This window comes from Pelobates fuscus, chromosome 1 (assembly GCF_036172605.1).
Source record: "Pelobates fuscus isolate aPelFus1 chromosome 1, aPelFus1.pri, whole genome shotgun sequence".
NCBI lineage: Eukaryota > Metazoa > Chordata > Amphibia > Anura > Pelobatidae > Pelobates > Pelobates fuscus.
In genome coordinates, this window is record NC_086317.1 from 374,223,790 (window position 1) to 374,243,303 (window position 19,514).

Below are 19,514 nucleotides of genomic sequence, written 5' to 3' on the forward strand. Positions count from 1 at the left end.
GGCACCCATTTTCTCTGTGCCTCCTGTAAGAAGGATTATAAAACCTTTTTTGAAGTCTTGCCAAACCCTCGGTGAAAATGCAAGCCAAACCCCCCAAAAAAATACTCAAACCGCCAATTAAAGGAAAAATAATCAAAGAATCTTTATTTTTTTAATAAAAACCTTCTGCTGGGACACATCAGGAAAAAGATACTCCCGACAGAATATGCTAACATATTTCATGCCTCGGTGACCCTTATTTACAAACCCTACCAGGCTGAATGCCTACTTGTGGGATACTGACTGGCATTCAACAGCATCTCTGTACTGGGTAGTCCTTCTGAGATTTTGCTCTGAAGGACAGGATCCTGAGTGAGTATATAATTGTGTCCACTGGTACTTGCCCTTTGTGTAGTAATACACAAGATTCAGCAAGACTCCACAGCTTGTGGTATTTATTGACTGTCCAAAAAAGTGCCCTGTGTCCGTTCAAATCCGGTTTCTTTGTCAGTCCTGAGTTCAGCTTCAATAAAAGCAAACGTTTGTGCTGTTCATCTGTTGAAAGATCAATAAACATGATAGACCCTTCAACTCCAATATTGCAGAGTTTGTTACAGACAGACAGTCAGACTCTTCAACTGACTGACCTGTTCTGCCAGCCTAGGATGTAGTCTTTTTAGATCAGTTATTTTACCTAAAGGGTGAGCACACAAACCCAGTAAAGGCAGGGGCAAGTGGGCTATCGTCTTTCACTTTTGTTGCAGAGAAAAACAAATCAACTTCATTGGCGTGGTAAGAATGAATCAAAAGGGTATTTTAAGAAATGTTGTGGCTGTCATTTTTATATTTTCAGTTTCCATCCACCTGTGTTTCACTGTTGGAGATTGTTTTAAGAGACTTGGCAATTTATCCGAATTTGGCTTGGCTCGGGGCTGTCAGTTCCTGGATAATCTAAAGCACAGGCCTGCGTATTGTCCTATTATTTTTGTAAATTTATTTTTTTTAGAGCTTTTATTGGGTAATAACTTGATGTTACATTGGGTCAGGTGTTGAGTACATTGGTTTAAGTGGGTAGAGTCCAATAAGTCCAAGGGGTGCCGCGCAACTAATGCACAAACCTAAACACCAGCAATGATGTATTCCGTGTAGAATGGACAGATACTTCATGTTTTCCTGAACACAAATCACTTGTTCTTCCCTAGTCAGTCCAGCTAACTTTATTGGCAATAAATGCCATATTCTCATGCTTGATCCTAAAACTACGAATTTATAGCCTTTCGATGTGGAAATTAAATTGCTGCCTGAATTAGCAGGTAATAGAGGAGTGAAACAAACTGGTTTTCAGGTACCTGCAACTGATAATTTTCAGTCATTCAGGACCATTTTTTTTTTGCCATGGCATGATCAAGAAAAGGGTATTTGTAATGCAGCTTAGCACCATGAATCCCATCTGTCATAATAAAGAGCAGATGGTCAAGTGAGCACTTGTTTTATCACAGAGTATAGATGAGGCCCAGAATGACACAGTCAGCTTTTGAGTGATGAAGATGTACAAAGGTTACAACAGATGTTGTTGCCATTTGAAACACCTTTCATTAGTTTGTTTTATTCAAGGAACAGCAAAAGGTAGATCACTTGCTGCTGTAGAGCTGCATGCCTTTTAAGGAACGCATCAGACTCGAGAACTACTACTGCTTACTTCCATTTGCGCCACTGAACCTACCCACTGTTTGAGATTAACAGTTAACAGAGAGCTCTCAGCGAGTGAAACACAGCCCAGCATGGCAAAGCTTAGCTCAGTGCAGGAGCTTCTAGCAGCAGGAGATGAAGCAGTCCCCCCAATAAGTTGCCATACCTTTCTAAATCAGATTGACTACTTATTCTAGGAGGATGCAAGAGCACTCCTGGCACCGTAACTATTACAGCAAGCTTTGTAAATATCGTTATCGGACGATAATCATTGGCAATACCGACAATAAATGAGTGGGCTGGCGCATCCATAAGGCAACGCATCGCCTGGGGGGGGGGGGGCTAGATTGGAGTGACCGGCAGAAGGTGGACGCACAGCGCTCCCTCCTGTCAGGCACACTGAGTAGCATGGCGAGTGGAGCAATGAGCACCGTGGTACAGGAACTTATGTTTCCTGTACCTGGCCGGACTGAAAGGTAGTACTCCCTGTCAGTCCGGCCGAGTACAGGAGACTAAATCTTCTGTACCGCGGTGTGCACTGCTCTTCCACACTATCAGGAGACAAACTGGGGAGCGGGGACCAAGGAGGGGAGAGGGGGGCACTAAGGGATGGGAGGGGGTGAGGGTGTGGTAAGGAGGGGGATGAAAAGGAACACTATGTAAGGGGGGTGGGGTGGTAAGGGAAAAAACACTATGGGACAGGGAAGAGGGGGAGAAAATAACACAATGGGACAAGGGAGAACAGTATGGGGGGGAGGGAGGAACATTAAGGGAGGACACTAAGGTACAGGGGAGGGGAGGGAAGGGAAAGGAAACACTGAGGTAGATGGGGGAACCACTAAAAGAGAAGGGAGAGGAACAGAGAGGGGTATGGGGGGTGGGGGGAGGGGGGGCACTAAGACAGGTAAGGGGTGGGGAGGAGGGGAGTTCCTACCGCACATATATATATATATATATACACACACACACACTCCTCTACCCACACTGCATCCACTACACGCACACACTGCATCCACTACCCACACTGCATCCACTACACAAACATACACATTGCATCCACTACACAAACACACACACACACTACATTTACTAATCAAATACTCTCACTGCATCCACTACACACACATCTAAATATTCTTGAAAACATAAAAAAAAAAATTTGACTGGCATGTATATTTTGTGCATTTACCACTTAGTAAAAAAAGTGCAAAAAAATTAAAAAATACAGTAATTGTTCAGAATATTGTTAAGCTATCGCCCTGAAAGTCCACAGATTATCGGTATCTGCTCTAAAAAAATCAATATTGGACGATCTCTAGTGGTTATGGTGCTTGGACTGTTTTTTTTTTTTTTATGTTGCAAAACAATTAGCTGTAAAACAACCCTTTGATCTTCAGTTGTGTAACCTCTAAATAAATAAAAGATACTAACAATATATTATTTTGTAGTGTCTGCACAATGTTATTTAATGTATTTAGCTCTGCTTATACCTGAGGCAAGGTCATTCAAAGACTGACTTGGGCTACGGCAGTCTTCCAGGTTCACATGTTTCTATGTGAAGTGGTAGAGGTAAACACAGATAAGGAGTTTAAGCATGTGTGGGATAGGAATAAGGATATCCTAGACATAAGATAAGGCCAGGGACTAATGAGAGTATTTAGAAAATTGAGCAGACTAGATGGGCCTAATGGTTCTTATCTGCTGTCACATTCTATGTCTCTATCAGGAAGTATTACTTTACTGAGAGGGTAGTGAAGGCGTGGAATAGCCTTCCAACTGAAGTGGTAGAGGTTAACACAGTGAAGGAGTTTATGCATGCGTGGGATAGGTATATGACTAGGGCCAGGGACTAATGAGAGTATTTAGAAAGATGGGCCGAATGGTTCTTATCTGCCGTCACATTCTATGTTTCTACTGAGCACCATGCTAATGCTGGTCTCAACAATGCATTCTTATTTTATGTTCAACCTTTTTTTCTTAACTATTAGCCTGCTGAGAGTCTGCTTTATTTGCACTGACATTACTTTGCTCTTTATGTTAGACCACAACAAACCATGAATGCAAATCCCATACCCAGAGTCATGTTTTTCTTAACTCTCTTGTTATCCGTCTTGCTACCAAAGCTTTAATACACATCTGATGAAGAAACCACTGAACAGCAAGCTGATAATTGGTCCCCTAAATTGGGAACATTGTGTTTTAAAAGACTCCTACACAGTTCACAGAATGTCGTGTGCCGTTTACATAGTGAAAACAGGAAACCTTATCATCATCCAAATACTCTGCACTGTATTTGTCTTATTTCCATGGGTTATTCATACAATGCCAATAAACAGCTCAACATATAATGGTTTGTGTCATCTAAGTATCATCATGTGAGTTTTGTTAGACATGGAAACAATTGGTCCCCACTGAAAAAAATACATACGGTACAGAAAACCGTTAATATGAGACTTTCTACAACTATCACTATATCATAAGGTGCTCCAGAAATAGAGTATTCTCTATAAATAAATCTATAAACTGTAAGTTACTGAAATCAAAGAAGCTAGCCATTTATTACTGCATTATTATCTTTTACATATATATATATATATATATATATATATATATATAAATAGATATAACTTTTTAATTTTTCATGTTTATTTTTTATTTTTATTTTTTTTAAAGTCAAAGCTGCTCCAAGGTCGCCTGACAGACGCACAAGTCGCAGCACCCATTCACATTCTGGCTCATTCTCCAGCCAACCCTTGGCTGCAAGCAAGGAAAATCTTCCTGTGTTGAACACTAGGATCATCTGTCCAGGTAATGCTTGTGAACAGAGAAATCCTTGAGCAAGATATACTGCTCGTTACTCTATCCTTAATGCAGTGTATTCACAGTGGCTCACATCTCCATAGTTGCATGTGCTGTTTTATTTTTATCTCACCTAGGACTCACTCTATTTTTTTTTATTGGTTGGAATAATTTATGAAAAGAGTAAGTTTCTTATCCCCTAAATAAATACTTTTACAATTTGTTCATTCCAAGCTTATGGTCTCTTTTGTACTAGTGGAAATGTTGTTATGTGCTCAAAAAAAGTATTGTGTTAAACGGTTTACCAGTGTTTGATATTTGAATGATACATTTTCACTTATCATTTCATGTCTCCCTTACTGAGTAGATATTTCCCAGTATGCACCTCTTACCAATTGTCTGCTGGTTTTACCACCTTTAAAAAAAATCATAAATAAACCTAAAATAAATTATATTAGTTAGGTAGACGGCAGAAACACGAAGAGAAACAAAGGTGGTAAGGAAAAGAAAGGGTGGTAGAGGAGACAAATATGTTATTAATAAAAGTCTATGAATATTACAACTTGACTATTTTGATTGCTAATTGAACACTTGAGAGAAGAGGGCTGACCTCTTTGCGTTTGCAGTGCGATTTTTCCATTTCACCCAAATATGGCAATTCATATCGTAAATTTTATGAGCGATATATGTATAATTTCCTTAATGGAGTCATTCCCAGTATGTAGGAGGGTTTGAATACAAAAAATTAGTGTTTTGGCTGTGTTGAGCAGATGTATATTGTGTAGGAGAAGATGCCTTTGGTGTTGGACGGAATGACGAAGGAGATGCACTTTTATAATGGTTGGAACTTGGAGAAATCCTCCTAAACGTGGAGGATTACTGCCCTTTGGTTGGTAACCACGCCAGCGTAGTTGCCAATTGCTGGGATCATTCTATTTATTGAAGCAGGTAACCCATACCAGAAGAAAGGAAGTGTAAATGATAACTCAGATGTTCTTGTGGAGTTGGAGCAGTGTTGTGTTGGGTGAAATATTTTGTTCCAGATTGTATTGTTAATGAAAAGTTGAGTTCAGTATACGGTCATGGAAAGTACACCCTCTTTGAATTCCATGGTTTTACATGTCAGGACATAACAATCATCTGTTCCTCTGCAGATCTTAGAATTAGGTAAATGCAACCTTGTAAATGCAAGCCATGTGTGAAAAAACTAGGTACAGTTTATGATTCAATAGCTCGTAGAACCACCTGTAGCATCAATAACTAGAAGTAATAGTTTTCTGTATGAATTTTCCAGTCTCTCATCATTGTGGAGGAACTTTGCAACGTTGCTTCAGTTCATTGAGGTAAACTGGCATTTGCTTATGCACAGCTCCCTTAAGGTTCTGCCACAGCATTTCAGTTGGGTTGAGATGGGGACTTTGACTGGGCCATTGCAGCACCTTGATTCTTTTCTCTTTCAACCATTCTGTTGTAAATTTGCAAATGAGTTTGGGATCATTGTTTTGTTGCATGACCCAATTTTGGCCATGTTTAAACTGTCAGGCCTCACATATGACTCTAGAATACTGTGGTATACAGAGAAGTTGGTGATAGACTTAATGACTGCCAGGTCCCTAAGCCCTGTGGCTGCAAAACAAGAAAAAAACAAGCAGTTGGTGTAAGGAGTTCGTGTTGATGTGCTGTTTGGTTTTTGCCAAACATGGCCCTGTGCATCATGGCCTGACATCTCCACTTTGGTCTCGTCTGTCCAAAGGACATTGTTTCAGAAGTATTTTTGTTTGTTCAGATGCAACGTTGCAAACCTAAGTCAATCGGCCATTTTCTTTTTAGAGTTAAGAGGCTTTCTTCTGGCAACCCTTCCAAGCAAACTATACGTATTCAGTCTTTTTCAAATTGTAATGTCATTAACATGTTAAGTGAGGCCTGTAGAGTCTGAGATGTAACACTTTTTTTTTGCAATTTCTCTGAGCATTGCACAGTCTAACCTTGATGGAATTGCTGGGACATCCACTCCTGGGAAGATTGGAAACTTTCTTGAATGTTTCCACGTTTGAATAATCTTTCTCACTGTAGAATGATGGATTTTAAATTGTTTGTAAATGGCCTTATAACCCATCTTAGCAACAATTGCTTCTTGAAAATCATTAATGATGTATTTCCTCCATGGCATTGTGTTAACATATACCTGAATGCTTCAAACCAGCAAACTGCTAAAATGTCGGCTTTTATAGAGGTTGTCACTCTTGATCAATTAATCAAGAGCTTTTAATTAGCAGCTTCTGCCTGCTACATTGCCTCTTAATTCCTATGGAAGCAGTAGGGGTGTACTGGGTTTTTCACACATGGCTTCTCCATTGTGGCTTTATTTTTGTTAAATAAATCATGACATGGTGTAATATGTCATGTGTTGTTGGTCATCTGAGGTTTTATATACCTAATTTTAAGACTTGCTAAGGAACAGATGATTGTTATGTCTTTATATTTAAAACCATAGAATTCAACGAACATTTTCTTTTCCCATGACTGTATAAAGGCCTATTATGTATTGGAGGGGATTTATTAGTGTACTGTATAGCATAGAGATGCCATTGTTTGGTGTATTGAGAGCTTTACAAGTTGTTTTTCAAAAGAAGGTGAGCTTTCTGTGAAGTAAATGAGGTTTAAAGAGGGAGCAGGGAAGCAAACATAGGTCTATGGAGGTGAAATAACGCAAAAGAGGTGATATGTACTAAAGGGAGTTTCTGTTGGAATTAGAAATCCATTTGGTGGAATATTGTGAGAGCTTGGAGCATAGATCTCCAGTGGTGATGTCTCTGTGTTGGAATTTTTAGCATTCCCATCCACTGTCAAACGTAGAGATCTGCACTTAGGGGGATTTTTGCCAGCAAATAATAATGGTCTTGTTAGTGGTGTGGAGTCCCAGGGCAGGAAGGCTATAGGTTAGGGGCCGTTTCATCCTCTATGGCTACAGTTTGTGTGTGCCTGAATAGCACCTTTCAGTAATTATAAGGATGTATTAGGCCTGCTGATAAAAAGGGACCTCCTTTTTACTTTGGGAGTATGAATGTGTTATAATAATCTTGGTGAAGGGGCGGTGTTACAGAATCTATAAATATCTTGTAGTAGTTTAATAAGAAATATATCTGGTCTACTTACATTTATGACCACACAATACAAATTACCTCAGTCACATAGTCCATAATTACACCTGGAGCGCTATCTAATTATTTCATGGTGTCTCTCTGGTCCAATCTCCATGGGAGGATATTTTTTGATGCTTCTTGCAGTGTCTTGAGGTTACACTCTCATCAGATCCATGGGTTGCACTTCTAATCCATAGATAGAAATGCATTACATGCATCAGGGGAGAGCCGAACATTTTATTTGAGGTTCAATCTAAGGCCTTTCTCTGTTGTCTCTTGGGGATAAGCAAGTGTTACTTGTACTATGCACCATTGGGGCCCTGCCTCGTGAAGAAATATGTCCTTACACTTAAACAAGGCGATGATGTTGCTTTTTTTTTTTTTTTTTTTACGGTTTCTTTTGTTATCTTTAATAAACACTTTAATTACAAAGAAGCATTGTATTAAATGTGTTCCTATGGGCTTCCACATGTCTTGATCAAATAATATTTGCTGCGGAAGCACCTTAAGTGACTGTCAGGAACACCATCACTACAGGTGAATTTAATCCTGCAATGTAAACCTGTATTGACTCCTTTTTATGTACACTATGGCTAATACAAAAAAGCAAAGACAACTAATATTTAAAAGTTTATAAAGAAAAATGGGATTGTAAACAAAACAGGGTAGTACTAGCGCTAATTTGCAAAGAGTGAACGATGAATAAGCAGCTTTAACACCAAGTTCTTATCTTTGAGAGTGAGTTCAGTGGTAGTGTGCTGGTGAAGCGCTATACAATATTAAATTATAACAATAGTGTTTTTTCTATTTACAATAGGTGAATAAACTTTAACATGTGAATATATATATAAACAGTACCTTTTAGGTATATACAAAAGTGTTGTAAGTTGGTAATCAGTACCTTAAGAAAAACAGAATATACCAAACATAGTGTAAACTGTGACAAAAATGAAAATAGATTTAAATTAAGAGGGAAAATTCCCACTCACACTTTAGAGAGCTAATAATGTATAGCTCAATTTGATCGCCTGTGGGGTCCGTAGAGGCGACCCTATCCCTTCTTTTTGCTGGATATTGTTGTCTTAAAATTCTGAAATGTTAAAACATATATATGGTGCAATACCGTATGGTTCCAAATATATGTGAAAAAAAGAACAGGTTTGTACTCACAGACACAGAGCCATCCACATCGGCTCTGATCACGGGTATATGTGGTTCAGGACCACACACCTTCTTTAAGAGCAGGAACAATGCCACCAGTGTTTATAGAAATATAAGTATATTTATTACATAAAATTATTAATAACAATAAAAAACTATATATAGCAATATAAAAACACTGTGTAGGCATAAAAAAGTCCAAATGAATAAAGACCGGTATTCTCCAAGTTCCAGGACGCGTTTCGCTTTAACAGCTTCTTCAACTGGATAAAAAAGTCTCTATTTCTTCTTTGGGACCTGTTCCTGCTTTTATATGTCTTTAAGAGTCCATTCCTTAATTAAGAGTCCGTGATTTCGCGGGCTATCTCCATGGGAACGGTGACGCCCTGCGATTCACGTCTCGTTTTCATGTATTTCCGGGTTTCCGCGTCACTTCCGGTCACGTGTTTCTCGGCCGTTACGTCATGCGTTCCACCTTGCGGTTCACTCGGCCGATACCCGGAAGTGAGTGGTATCATTCCACAATGATGGGAGATAGATATATGGATAAGAAAAACACATACATTCATAATGGCAGAAGTTTAAATGAGGGGAAATATTGATTATTTCTTCAATCTTATTATTAACAGCGTAATAAATATGTTAGTTTCCTGTCTTTCTAATGAATGGAGTCATAGAAATATGGCAAAGGGACCGATAGTTTTAAATAGCGAAATTCGCAAAAGTTCCCTTGTAGCAATAGGGGAGATGAATAATACACATAAATAGATAACCGGGACCATAAAGTGCATAAATATTTTCTTAGTGAATTCTCGCTATAGGCAGCCAAATGGGGCATTAATACAAGAGATCCAATGAGTTATAGTTATATACATAACCAGGACCTTAAAGTGCATAAATATAATTATAAGGGATCCTAGCTATAAGCAGCAGAAAAAAGCATATATACAAATATCTAATGGGTAAAATTAACAATATCAAAACTAAAAAGGCATATAAAAACCCAATAAAATTCTTCATAAGAACCAGAACCTCCTAATATTGAAATAAAACATATATTTATCTTAAAAAATGGCACATCTCAAAGTCCGTGTTAAGACCATATGGGATGAGCGTGTTTAATTTAAAAATCCATTCCATCTCGTTCTTACTCATTTTTGTATCAAAATTTCCTCCCCTCCAATCTTTTTCTAGTTTTTTAATTGCAAAAAATTGGGTATCGGCTGTTTCGCAATTGTGGTGGATTTTGTAATGTGCCGAGACACTATGGTTCTCAACCCTTTAGATATATTCCTTCCATGTTCTTCAATTCTTATATGCAGTGCCCTTGTGGTTTTACCTATATATTGTAAACCACAAGGGCATACCATTAAAAAACTAGAAAAAGATTGGAGGGGAGGAAATTTTGATACAAAAATGAGTAAGAACGAGATGGAATGGATTTTTAAATTAAACACGCTCATCCCATATGGTCTTAACACGGACTTTGAGATGTGCCATTTTTTAAGATAAATATATGTTTTATTTCAATATTAGGAGGTTCTGGTTCTTATGAAGAATTTTATTGGGTTTTTATATGCCTTTTTAGTTTTGATATTGTTAATTTTACCCATTAGATATTTGTATATATGCTTTTTTCTGCTGCTTATAGCTAGGATCCCTTATAATTATATTTATGCACTTTAAGGTCCTGGTTATGTATATAACTATAACTCATTGGATCTCTTGTATTAATGCCCCATTTGGCTGCCTATAGCGAGAATTCACTAAGAAAATATTTATGCACTTTATGGTCCCGGTTATCTATTTATGTGTATTATTCATCTCCCCTATTGCTACAAGGGAACTTTTGCGAATTTCGCTATTTAAAACTATCGGTCCCTTTGCCATATTTCTATGACTCCATTCATTAGAAAGACAGGAAACTAACATATTTATTACGCTGTTAATAATAAGATTGAAGAAATAATCAATATTTCCCCTCATTTAAACTTCTGCCATTATGAATGTATGTGTTTTTCTTATCCATATATCTATCTCCCATCATTGTGGAATGATACCACTCACTTCCGGGTATCGGCCGAGTGAACCGCAAGGTGGAACGCATGACGTAACGGCCGAGAAACACGTGACCGGAAGTGACGCGGAAACCCGGAAATACATGAAAACGAGACGTGAATCGCAGGGCGTCACCGTTCCCATGGAGATAGCCCGCGAAATCACGGACTCTTAATTAAGGAATGGACTCTTAAAGACATATAAAAGCAGGAACAGGTCCCAAAGAAGAAATAGAGACTTTTTTATCCAGTTGAAGAAGCTGTTAAAGCGAAACGCGTCCTGGAACTTGGAGAATACCGGTCTTTATTCATTTGGACTTTTTTATGCCTACACAGTGTTTTTATATTGCTATATATAGTTTTTTATTGTTATTAATAATTTTATGTAATAAATATACTTATATTTCTATAAACACTGGTGGCATTGTTCCTGCTCTTAAAGAAGGTGTGTGGTCCTGAACCACATATACCCGTGATCAGAGCCGATGTGGATGGCTCTGTGTCTGTGAGTACAAACCTGTTCTTTTTTTCACATATATTTGGAACCATACGGTATTGCACCATATATATGTTTTAACATTTCAGAATTTTAAGACAACAATATCCAGCAAAAAGAAGGGATAGGGTCGCCTCTACGGACCCCACAGGCGATCAAATTGAGCTATACATTATTAGCTCTCTAAAGTGTGAGTGGGAATTTTCCCTCTTAATTTAAATCTATTTTCATTTTTGTCACAGTTTACACTATGTTTGGTATATTCTGTTTTTCTTAAGGTACTGATTACCAACTTACAACACTTTTGTATATACCTAAAAGGTACTGTTTATATATATATTCACATGTTAAAGTTTATTCACCTATTGTAAATAGAAAAAACACTATTGTTATAATTTAATATTGTATAGCGCTTCACCAGCACACTACCACAAAAATGGGATTGTGTTTACACCATTTTTCAGTTGCTTTCATGTAACCGTTTTTCTCCTTTGTTTTGTCCAACAGGTTTAAGGGCAGGGCTGGCAGCTTCCATCGCCGGGAGTTCCATCATCAACAAAATGTTGCTAGCAAACATTGACACATTTGCTGCTACTCCTTTTATTGATCCAGATCCTGATTCTTTGTAAGAATATTTCTAATTGTATTCAAGCTATAAGTCTAAATGAAAGTTAAGGCAATAAATGCAACTGCTGGTCTATCTTAAATATCTGCAACATTATCTAGTGAGGGCACTCCATAAGGACCATAACCAAAATAGTAGTTATCGTTGGTTTATGACTTTCACCACACATTGCATTAAAGAATAAAAAGTTGAAAGATGTCCCTCACTTAAACTGAAACTAGTTGGAGGGTGGGGAGGGGGGATGGCATTCTTTAAATGTGGTAGCTCTCTGAATATATAAAAAGTCAAGTGTAAAAGTACTAAAATAATTCCTTTCCATCAAATGTCATTAATTTATATTGAAAATAAATTCATATTTTATAAACGAATAGTCTAGTGATACATCTGAACTTCTGAAGGATTGTAAAGAATCCTTCCATGCTGGAGAACAAATAATCTTCTGTAATCCTACAATAAATGCAGTGAGCCGGATCATCTAGTTTTTATATTAGGAAAATTAATGCCGTGTTATACAGGTTATTCACTGAACCAGGAATTTGTTGGGAAGTGTCTTGTGAATTGCAAATAGTAAGCCAAAATAACTAGGATAGAATAACAGGCAAGTTGTTTCTTTCAATTCAGCTATTTTTTTCTTAAACTTTGCAAGTCCCACTTCAATATGTTACAATTATTGGCTAAGCAGATAAACCCCAATTGTTGCAGTTAGAAACAAAGCACCGTCAAGTCAGATATGATCTGCAAAAGTCAATGTTACTAATAAGACATATTTGTATAATATTTGTTTTTGCAGAGAAGGCTACTCAGAAAAGTGTGTGATGAATAATTACTTTGGAATTGGTTTAGATGCAAAAATTGCCTTAGAATTTAACAATAAACGAGAAGAGCATCCTGAAAAATGCAGGTAATCAGATTTTTGCAAAACAACACATTTTGTGTTTTAATATTTCAGTATATGATGTCACTGTGTGTAGTGTGCTATTAGAGTACCATTAAATTGGGTAATGGTAACAACCCCTGGATGTTGGGCTTTTTTGTTGAAAACCAGAGTAATCTGAATGTACCTTTCCTGGTTAAATACTTTGGTATTATTATTATATGTTATATGATTACAGTTTTGTTACAAAATATTGACATCTATTAGGTTTTTACATCTTGTATTAGTTACAGAATAGTCATTTAACGTTTTTCCTTTTATTACAGAAGCCGAACTAAAAACATGATGTGGTATGGAGTGCTTGGTACCAAAGAGCTCCTGCAGAGAACTTATAAAAACTTAGAACAAAAAGTTCAACTGGAGGTAAACTTTCTGACAGCATGGATAGATCAGATTGGGGGTGGGATCATATAACACATTGTGGAACATAATTCTACTAGTAAAGCAAAAGGTTACTTCTTTCTGTTTAGAATGAGTTTATGCATACCCCATTGAAGAGTTCTGTCTACCTGCAGAGCTGTTTTAATAATGTTTCATGATTTGCCAAAGAGTCAGTGTTTATTTATCTCTTTATCCTTAAAGGAACACTATACGGTCAGGAACACAAACTTGTATTCCTGATCCTATAGTGTTAAAACTACCATCAGGCCCCTCTGGTCCCCCTTGCCTTCCTAAATATAGTAAAATCTTACTTGCATTCGAGTCTGCAGCTGCAGATGTTCCATCCTTATTTTGTGTGATCGTACATATTTTCGCACGAACACATTCAATCTTTTTGAAAAAGTAATTTTAACACATGCAAAGATGCCTGCATATGAGGTCTGTGCATTACGTACCTTTTAATTAAAATGTACCTTTCCATAAAAGAGCATATTGAACGTAATTCAGTATACATTGGTTTCCTTAAATTGTAGAGCCTGCAAAAGTACGATATATGAATTAATGCTATTTTGCCTACTGAAACCAATTATGAATCACTGTGTTATTGAAAGTGTTCACAATTTAGATTTTCATTGCTTCATGGTTGCATTTCTTTGAACAAAAATGTCATACCAGTACACTTTCAGAATGGCCAGGTGAATGTTAACTTGCTTTGAAGCTGTGTGTCAATCAATGATCTAAAGTCGCTGCTTCAGTTTTCCAATACTGCGCACTGAGAAGCTGTTGCTGCATGCCAAATAAAAGTGAACGGATGCCTGTCACTTCTCACATCATGTTATTATACTGGCACTTCCTTGAAGACCTGCTTTATTATTCCTTATTGAGTTGTATTTCTTTATTTTGCAGTGTGATGGGCAGTATATTCCTCTTCCAAGCCTCCAGGGTATTGCAGTGTTAAATATTCGCAGCTATGCTGGTGGCATCAATTTCTGGGGTGGAACTAAAGAGGATGATGTAAGTTCTCCAAATTGGATTGTAGTTAACGAATGACTTACTGCAAATGTTTACTGTAAATAGTGTTTCTATAAACAACAAATTCTCCATACACTACCATACAGTTCGGTCTTTGGCATGGCTTCATATTTTAAAATTGTTAAGCGCTCAGTTCCTTTTTCTGAGATATGTGTTCATTTTTCTTGTGACATTATAGATTGGTGGTGTCATACAAATGGTTTTGCTTTTGTTGGCAATAATATTGCAGTACAATTTCTAGATCATATTTGCATTAATTTGTGTATCTATTATTTAATACCCAATAGAACTATATTTGATCTGTTGCTAAAAAAAATAAAAATCCCTATTGTTACAATGTGGTGGGAGCACATTAAATACCTGCTCTAACTAGTAAACCCAGTTATTAAAAGCTCAAAGTGAGATCGTCGGGAAGCTCTTTCAATAGGGACAGCAATAGACACCTGGGATCCCCCGCTGTCAGCTGGGCCATTTTTAGAGACCCCAGACTTTTTGATGAGCTGCATGCAATTTTATTTCCAAAACATGGAAGACTGCCTTACAGGAACCTGGTCAAAGAGAATGAATAATGACAAGGCCTCTTACCCTCCACTTCTTAAACATTCGCAAAGCTGTCTTCAGGAAACTGTGAATTATTGAGCAGGACGGCAAAACTTGTTCCCTTCATAGATAATAATTTTCTATGGCCATGCACCTTCCACTGAGACCAAGGAATAGAGGCATATAAATGAGAACGAAGAGCCTCATGAAATATTAAGGGAGAAAAGAAGCCCTTACTACAAATCCACCTAGCTAGGCTGTATGATGCAATAATTGTGTAACCAGAAAGTGAAATATGTGCCACATTCGATATGCCATTCTTTATTGAGCGCATGATGTTTGTTGGATAAAGTAATGTTATGAATGAACAAATGTAACTTTGCTTGCTGAAGTAGAAATACATTTAATATTAAGGCATAGTTTGATTGGCATTGCTAATAATTCAATTAGTTGAGTGAGCAGAAGGGGCAAAAATAGCCACTTATCACCAGCGGCAAGAGGAGTACTACTGTTATAGATACGTTGAAAGCTGCTTATAAAACTAACAGTTATACTTTTCACACTTCTAAAATTTGTTCTCTCAAATAAACCAGCCCATCCTTCCAAATGATAAAATCATACCTACCTATGTTGGAGCCTAATCAGTCTGTTACAAGTCATCCAATATTGTCTGGGCTGCACTTTTAGAGGTTACAAACATTTGCTGTGAAAGAACAAAAAAAGTCAAAATGTTTTATTATGTAGTTTACGACATATTGTAATAATTTTGATATCACAATTTATGATGGGTATGGGCCTTTACATATATGGGACTCTTACTCATTTGTTGATATTTATAATGGAATGATAAGTCACCTGTGGAGAAAACGTTTTTGTAAATAGGACATCCAAACGTATACATGATTATTTGAATAAAGGCCAGAGAAATCAACGTTGATCAATTTTTATAATTTAAGCGGTGGGACAGGGCAGTGAGGGGGCTCAGAACTTTTAACAGATTCAGTCAGCTCTTAATGTTTCAATGAGAACCAAGCGTGTTGGTTAGTAATAGTAGCTGGTACCCTCACAAGCTATGTAAGCACATTGACATTAAGCAAAACACTACTTTAGCTCCAGTTACGGTTTCTGAAATGAATTGATAATTTACTTGCCAACAGCACCCTCTAGAGTTCGTTCTTTTGAATGCAATATAGCAATCCTGATTTACTGTAGCATTGGTACTAGCAATTTATATAGTAAATAGTTGTGCTAATGTCTGTGGATTGCTTTGTTGTGTTTGCAAATGGAATTTAGGAAATTGCAGTTAAAATTACTGTAGAGTGTATTGAATTTAAGAAGGAATTGCAAAATTAAGGACAATATTCTTAAAATGAGAATGGAAAATTCAGCTAGTTTTGGACTAAATGTTTTAATTTACTCTTGTGCTGTTGTACTATTTTAAGTAAGCAAACTCTTTGCCTGATCCTGATTTTTTATTTTTATACAAACTTGCTACTTTTTGTGTGGAGATGTATTTCACTTTCGAATTTATTGCATCCTGCATTCATACTTTTTAACCATCTTAGATATTTGGTGCCCCGTCTTTTGATGATAAAATCTTGGAGGTGGTAGCTGTTTTTGGTAGCATGCAGATGGCGGTTTCAAGAGTCCTCAAGCTGCAGCATCACCGGATAGCACAGGTAGATATTCCAGCATTAATACAATATGCAATTACCTATACAGCACATACATATACATATTTGTCATGTATTGTGTTATTTCTAGTAATTTTTTCCTATATACATAACACTGTCAAGAAGCTGAGAAAAATTCACACATACACAATAGACTTTAAACATTGTTACAAACGTTGCATAACAAACTAAGAAAGCAGATACGTAAACACATAACTAATGAAAGATAAACCATTAAAATAAATTATATTAGAGAAGAAGATGCATGTCTGAAATGTGCACAAAACTATATAAACTTACGTAGCATAACCGAAGGTAAAGTGTGTTCAGTGGTAGCTAATTTTTGCATGCCAGTTTCTTTAACGCAATCGGAAATGTATTGACAATCATCTGTGGTACGAAGATTAACCATCCTTGTTTTATCCTTTGCCTAACCTGTTTGTGCTGTGCTTTGCAGTGTCGGTCAGTGAAGATCACTATTCTTGGAGAGGAGGGTGTTCCTGTCCAAGTAGATGGAGAGGCTTGGATCCAGCCTCCGGGGGTTATTAAAATCGTGCACAAGAACAGAGCACAGATGTTAACTAGGGATCGGGTGAGAATCAGGATCCATCAATAATGTAGTAGTAGAGGGAAAATGTTGTCATTGTTTTGTTAAATAAATCTTAGACATGTAACTGTCCTTGAATTTGTTTACTATTAGATGCCCTTGGTGGATATATTTAATACGGTGAAGTCACTATGAGCACATTCTGTTAATGCACAATGCCTTCCTTAACAATTGTCTGAATGAAAAAAAATAAATAATAATTTGCTCTGCATGGTGTTGATCTGCTAACAGGTGAAGTGTTACTTTGCTGTTTTCACACAAGAGTATTACTCTTGTCTGACATGTCAGTTCTCCTTTTTGCAGCACCTCAAAGTCTGTGATCTCTGAGAAGGGGGTGGGGCCAGAGAGGGTGTGTTTTGTCATCACCAATACAAGCATGCCCCCTCTCAAAGTGAGCATGTTGGTTCAATGCTCTTGAAGGTTGCAATTTGTGTGTGTGTGGAGTGCACTGTGTGTGTGTGTAAGGTGCAGTGTGTGTGTCTGCATGAATGGTGCAGTGTGTATGAAAGGTGCTGTGTCTGTGTGAAGGGTGCAGTGTGTATGAAAAATGCTGTGTGTATGTGTGTGTCTGTGTGAAGGGTGCAGTGTGTATGAAAGGTGCGGTGTGTATGTGTGTGTCTGTGTGAAGGGTGCAGTGTGTATGAAAGGTGCGGTGTGTATGTGAGTGTCTGTGTGAAGGGTGTAGTTAGTGTGTATGTGTGTGTTTGTTGTGCAGTGGGGGGGGGGGGAGATGAAATGAATATATGTTTGTTTAAAAAAAAAATCTATACTTTAGATTCCCCCCTTCCTTCTTACCTTTGCCTGGGAGAAGGGATATAGAGGTGAATCCCTTTAATCCCTGGTGGTCGTAGTTGAGGTGAATCCCTGGTCGTCATATAGGTGAGTTGACTGTCGCGAGATCGGAGCATTGCCATGGTAACTGTGGCAACGATTTGACCTTGCTAGAGGAACCAGGCAGAGTTGCTTGCTAGAGCTCCCCCGGGTCCTTCTCTCCCACCCCACCCCAGTGGGCCGGTGAGGGAGATCTTTGATCTCCCCACCGGCCTATGAAGGCACACAGCAGGGCCAGGGCTCGGACAGTGTCGGCTGTGCATGGACTGGCCAGGGAGATCCTGTGATCTCCCCAGCCGCTCTGGGCCCATGGCCATAGCGGCCCACCAGACATTTGCCCGGTTTACCCAATGACCAGTCCGGGCCTGCTTACTACTGAGTAAACGAGCATGCTAAAACCTGCAGATGTAATGTGTATATAATGAATGTCCATGTGTTATATGCATCAAGCATCCCTCGAACACCCAAAAGGAATAACTTTACAGTTAAATAGCTTTGCTCCCCCGAATATTTGTTAGTTAGATGTTTGCAAGATGAATAATGTGTGTGTTAGAATGACATTGTGGTAAGTTTATTATTTGTGTAATTGGTTTCTATCTTCCTGGCTATTGACAGCTATAGTAATGTAAATAATTCTTGCTAAACTCCTTCCTACAGAGGTTTGTTATAGCTCCAACAAAATAAATGGGCAAAGTAAACCATCCATTTGTGCTTTTTATAAAACCATTTCAGTGGAATTCCTCAGACTCTGAAAACAGCCAGTATATTTTTATTCAAATTAGAGTTGTTTCAGAGTGAAAACTGTCTTTAGTCATTCTGCATCACACTGAATATATAGTGATATCTTTCACAGTACAGTAGAAGATAATACTGTGAAGGCATCTGTCACAATATATGTGCAATGTGATGACAGATGTCACTCACTGTGCTAGAACTGCAATGCTTTCCACAGCTCATATATATTTTTTTCGGTATCCGTGTTGTAGCAAGCATGAATACTAATGTAGATAATGTATTTGGTATTATAATGATGGTCTTAATAATACTCTTACATTGTACTATTATGGCTTTTTATTTTATTTTTTAAAACAAGTTGATTCTGTTTACTTTTAATTTATGTGAAATTAATACAAGTAGATTTTTTAAATTACAGATTGTTTGTAATCACTTACAGTTGATGTTCTAAAATGAAAAGTATAACGAAGATCAGAAGTCCATGGGAGCAGTTTTTAATTTTAAATTTTTTATTTTTTTTAAAAGCTGTAGCGTTTTAACATTATAGATCACATACACTGCACCTTGTAGTGGCAGCTATGGAGAGTAGCTTTAACACACTGTTATTTTTTCCTCTTTCGAACAGGCATTTGAAAATACACTAAAGTCATGGGAAGATAAACAGAAGTATGATTCTTGTAAACCTGCACTTCGTCCTCTCCTATACTCTCCTCAAGCTATAGACTTGGCTTCAGAGGAGGAAGTCGGTCTTGTGCAGCTGTGTTCACAAGCAGCAGAGGAACTTATTACAAGGTGTGTTATTTTCCTGGCCAGTAGACTTACCTAACTTACT

General features: G+C 37.6%; 1 protein-coding gene across 5 annotated transcripts in view; it reads left to right on the plus strand.

Moving 5' to 3' along the window:
- DGKH (diacylglycerol kinase eta) overlaps nucleotides 1–19,514 on the plus strand; it is a 228,624-nt gene that overhangs the window by 190,867 nt on the left and 18,243 nt on the right. For all 5 annotated transcript variants that reach the window (XM_063425971.1, XM_063425969.1, XM_063425972.1 and 2 more), the window contains 8 exons: nucleotides 4,342–4,476; nucleotides 11,832–11,949; nucleotides 12,740–12,850; nucleotides 13,150–13,246; nucleotides 14,171–14,278; nucleotides 16,402–16,515; nucleotides 16,967–17,101; nucleotides 19,308–19,474. In XM_063425971.1, the coding sequence (XP_063282041.1) occupies nucleotides 4,342–4,476; nucleotides 11,832–11,949; nucleotides 12,740–12,850; nucleotides 13,150–13,246; nucleotides 14,171–14,278; nucleotides 16,402–16,515; nucleotides 16,967–17,101; nucleotides 19,308–19,474 (985 nt within the window). The remainder of the gene's footprint in view (nucleotides 1–4,341; nucleotides 4,477–11,831; nucleotides 11,950–12,739; nucleotides 12,851–13,149; nucleotides 13,247–14,170; nucleotides 14,279–16,401; nucleotides 16,516–16,966; nucleotides 17,102–19,307; nucleotides 19,475–19,514) is intronic.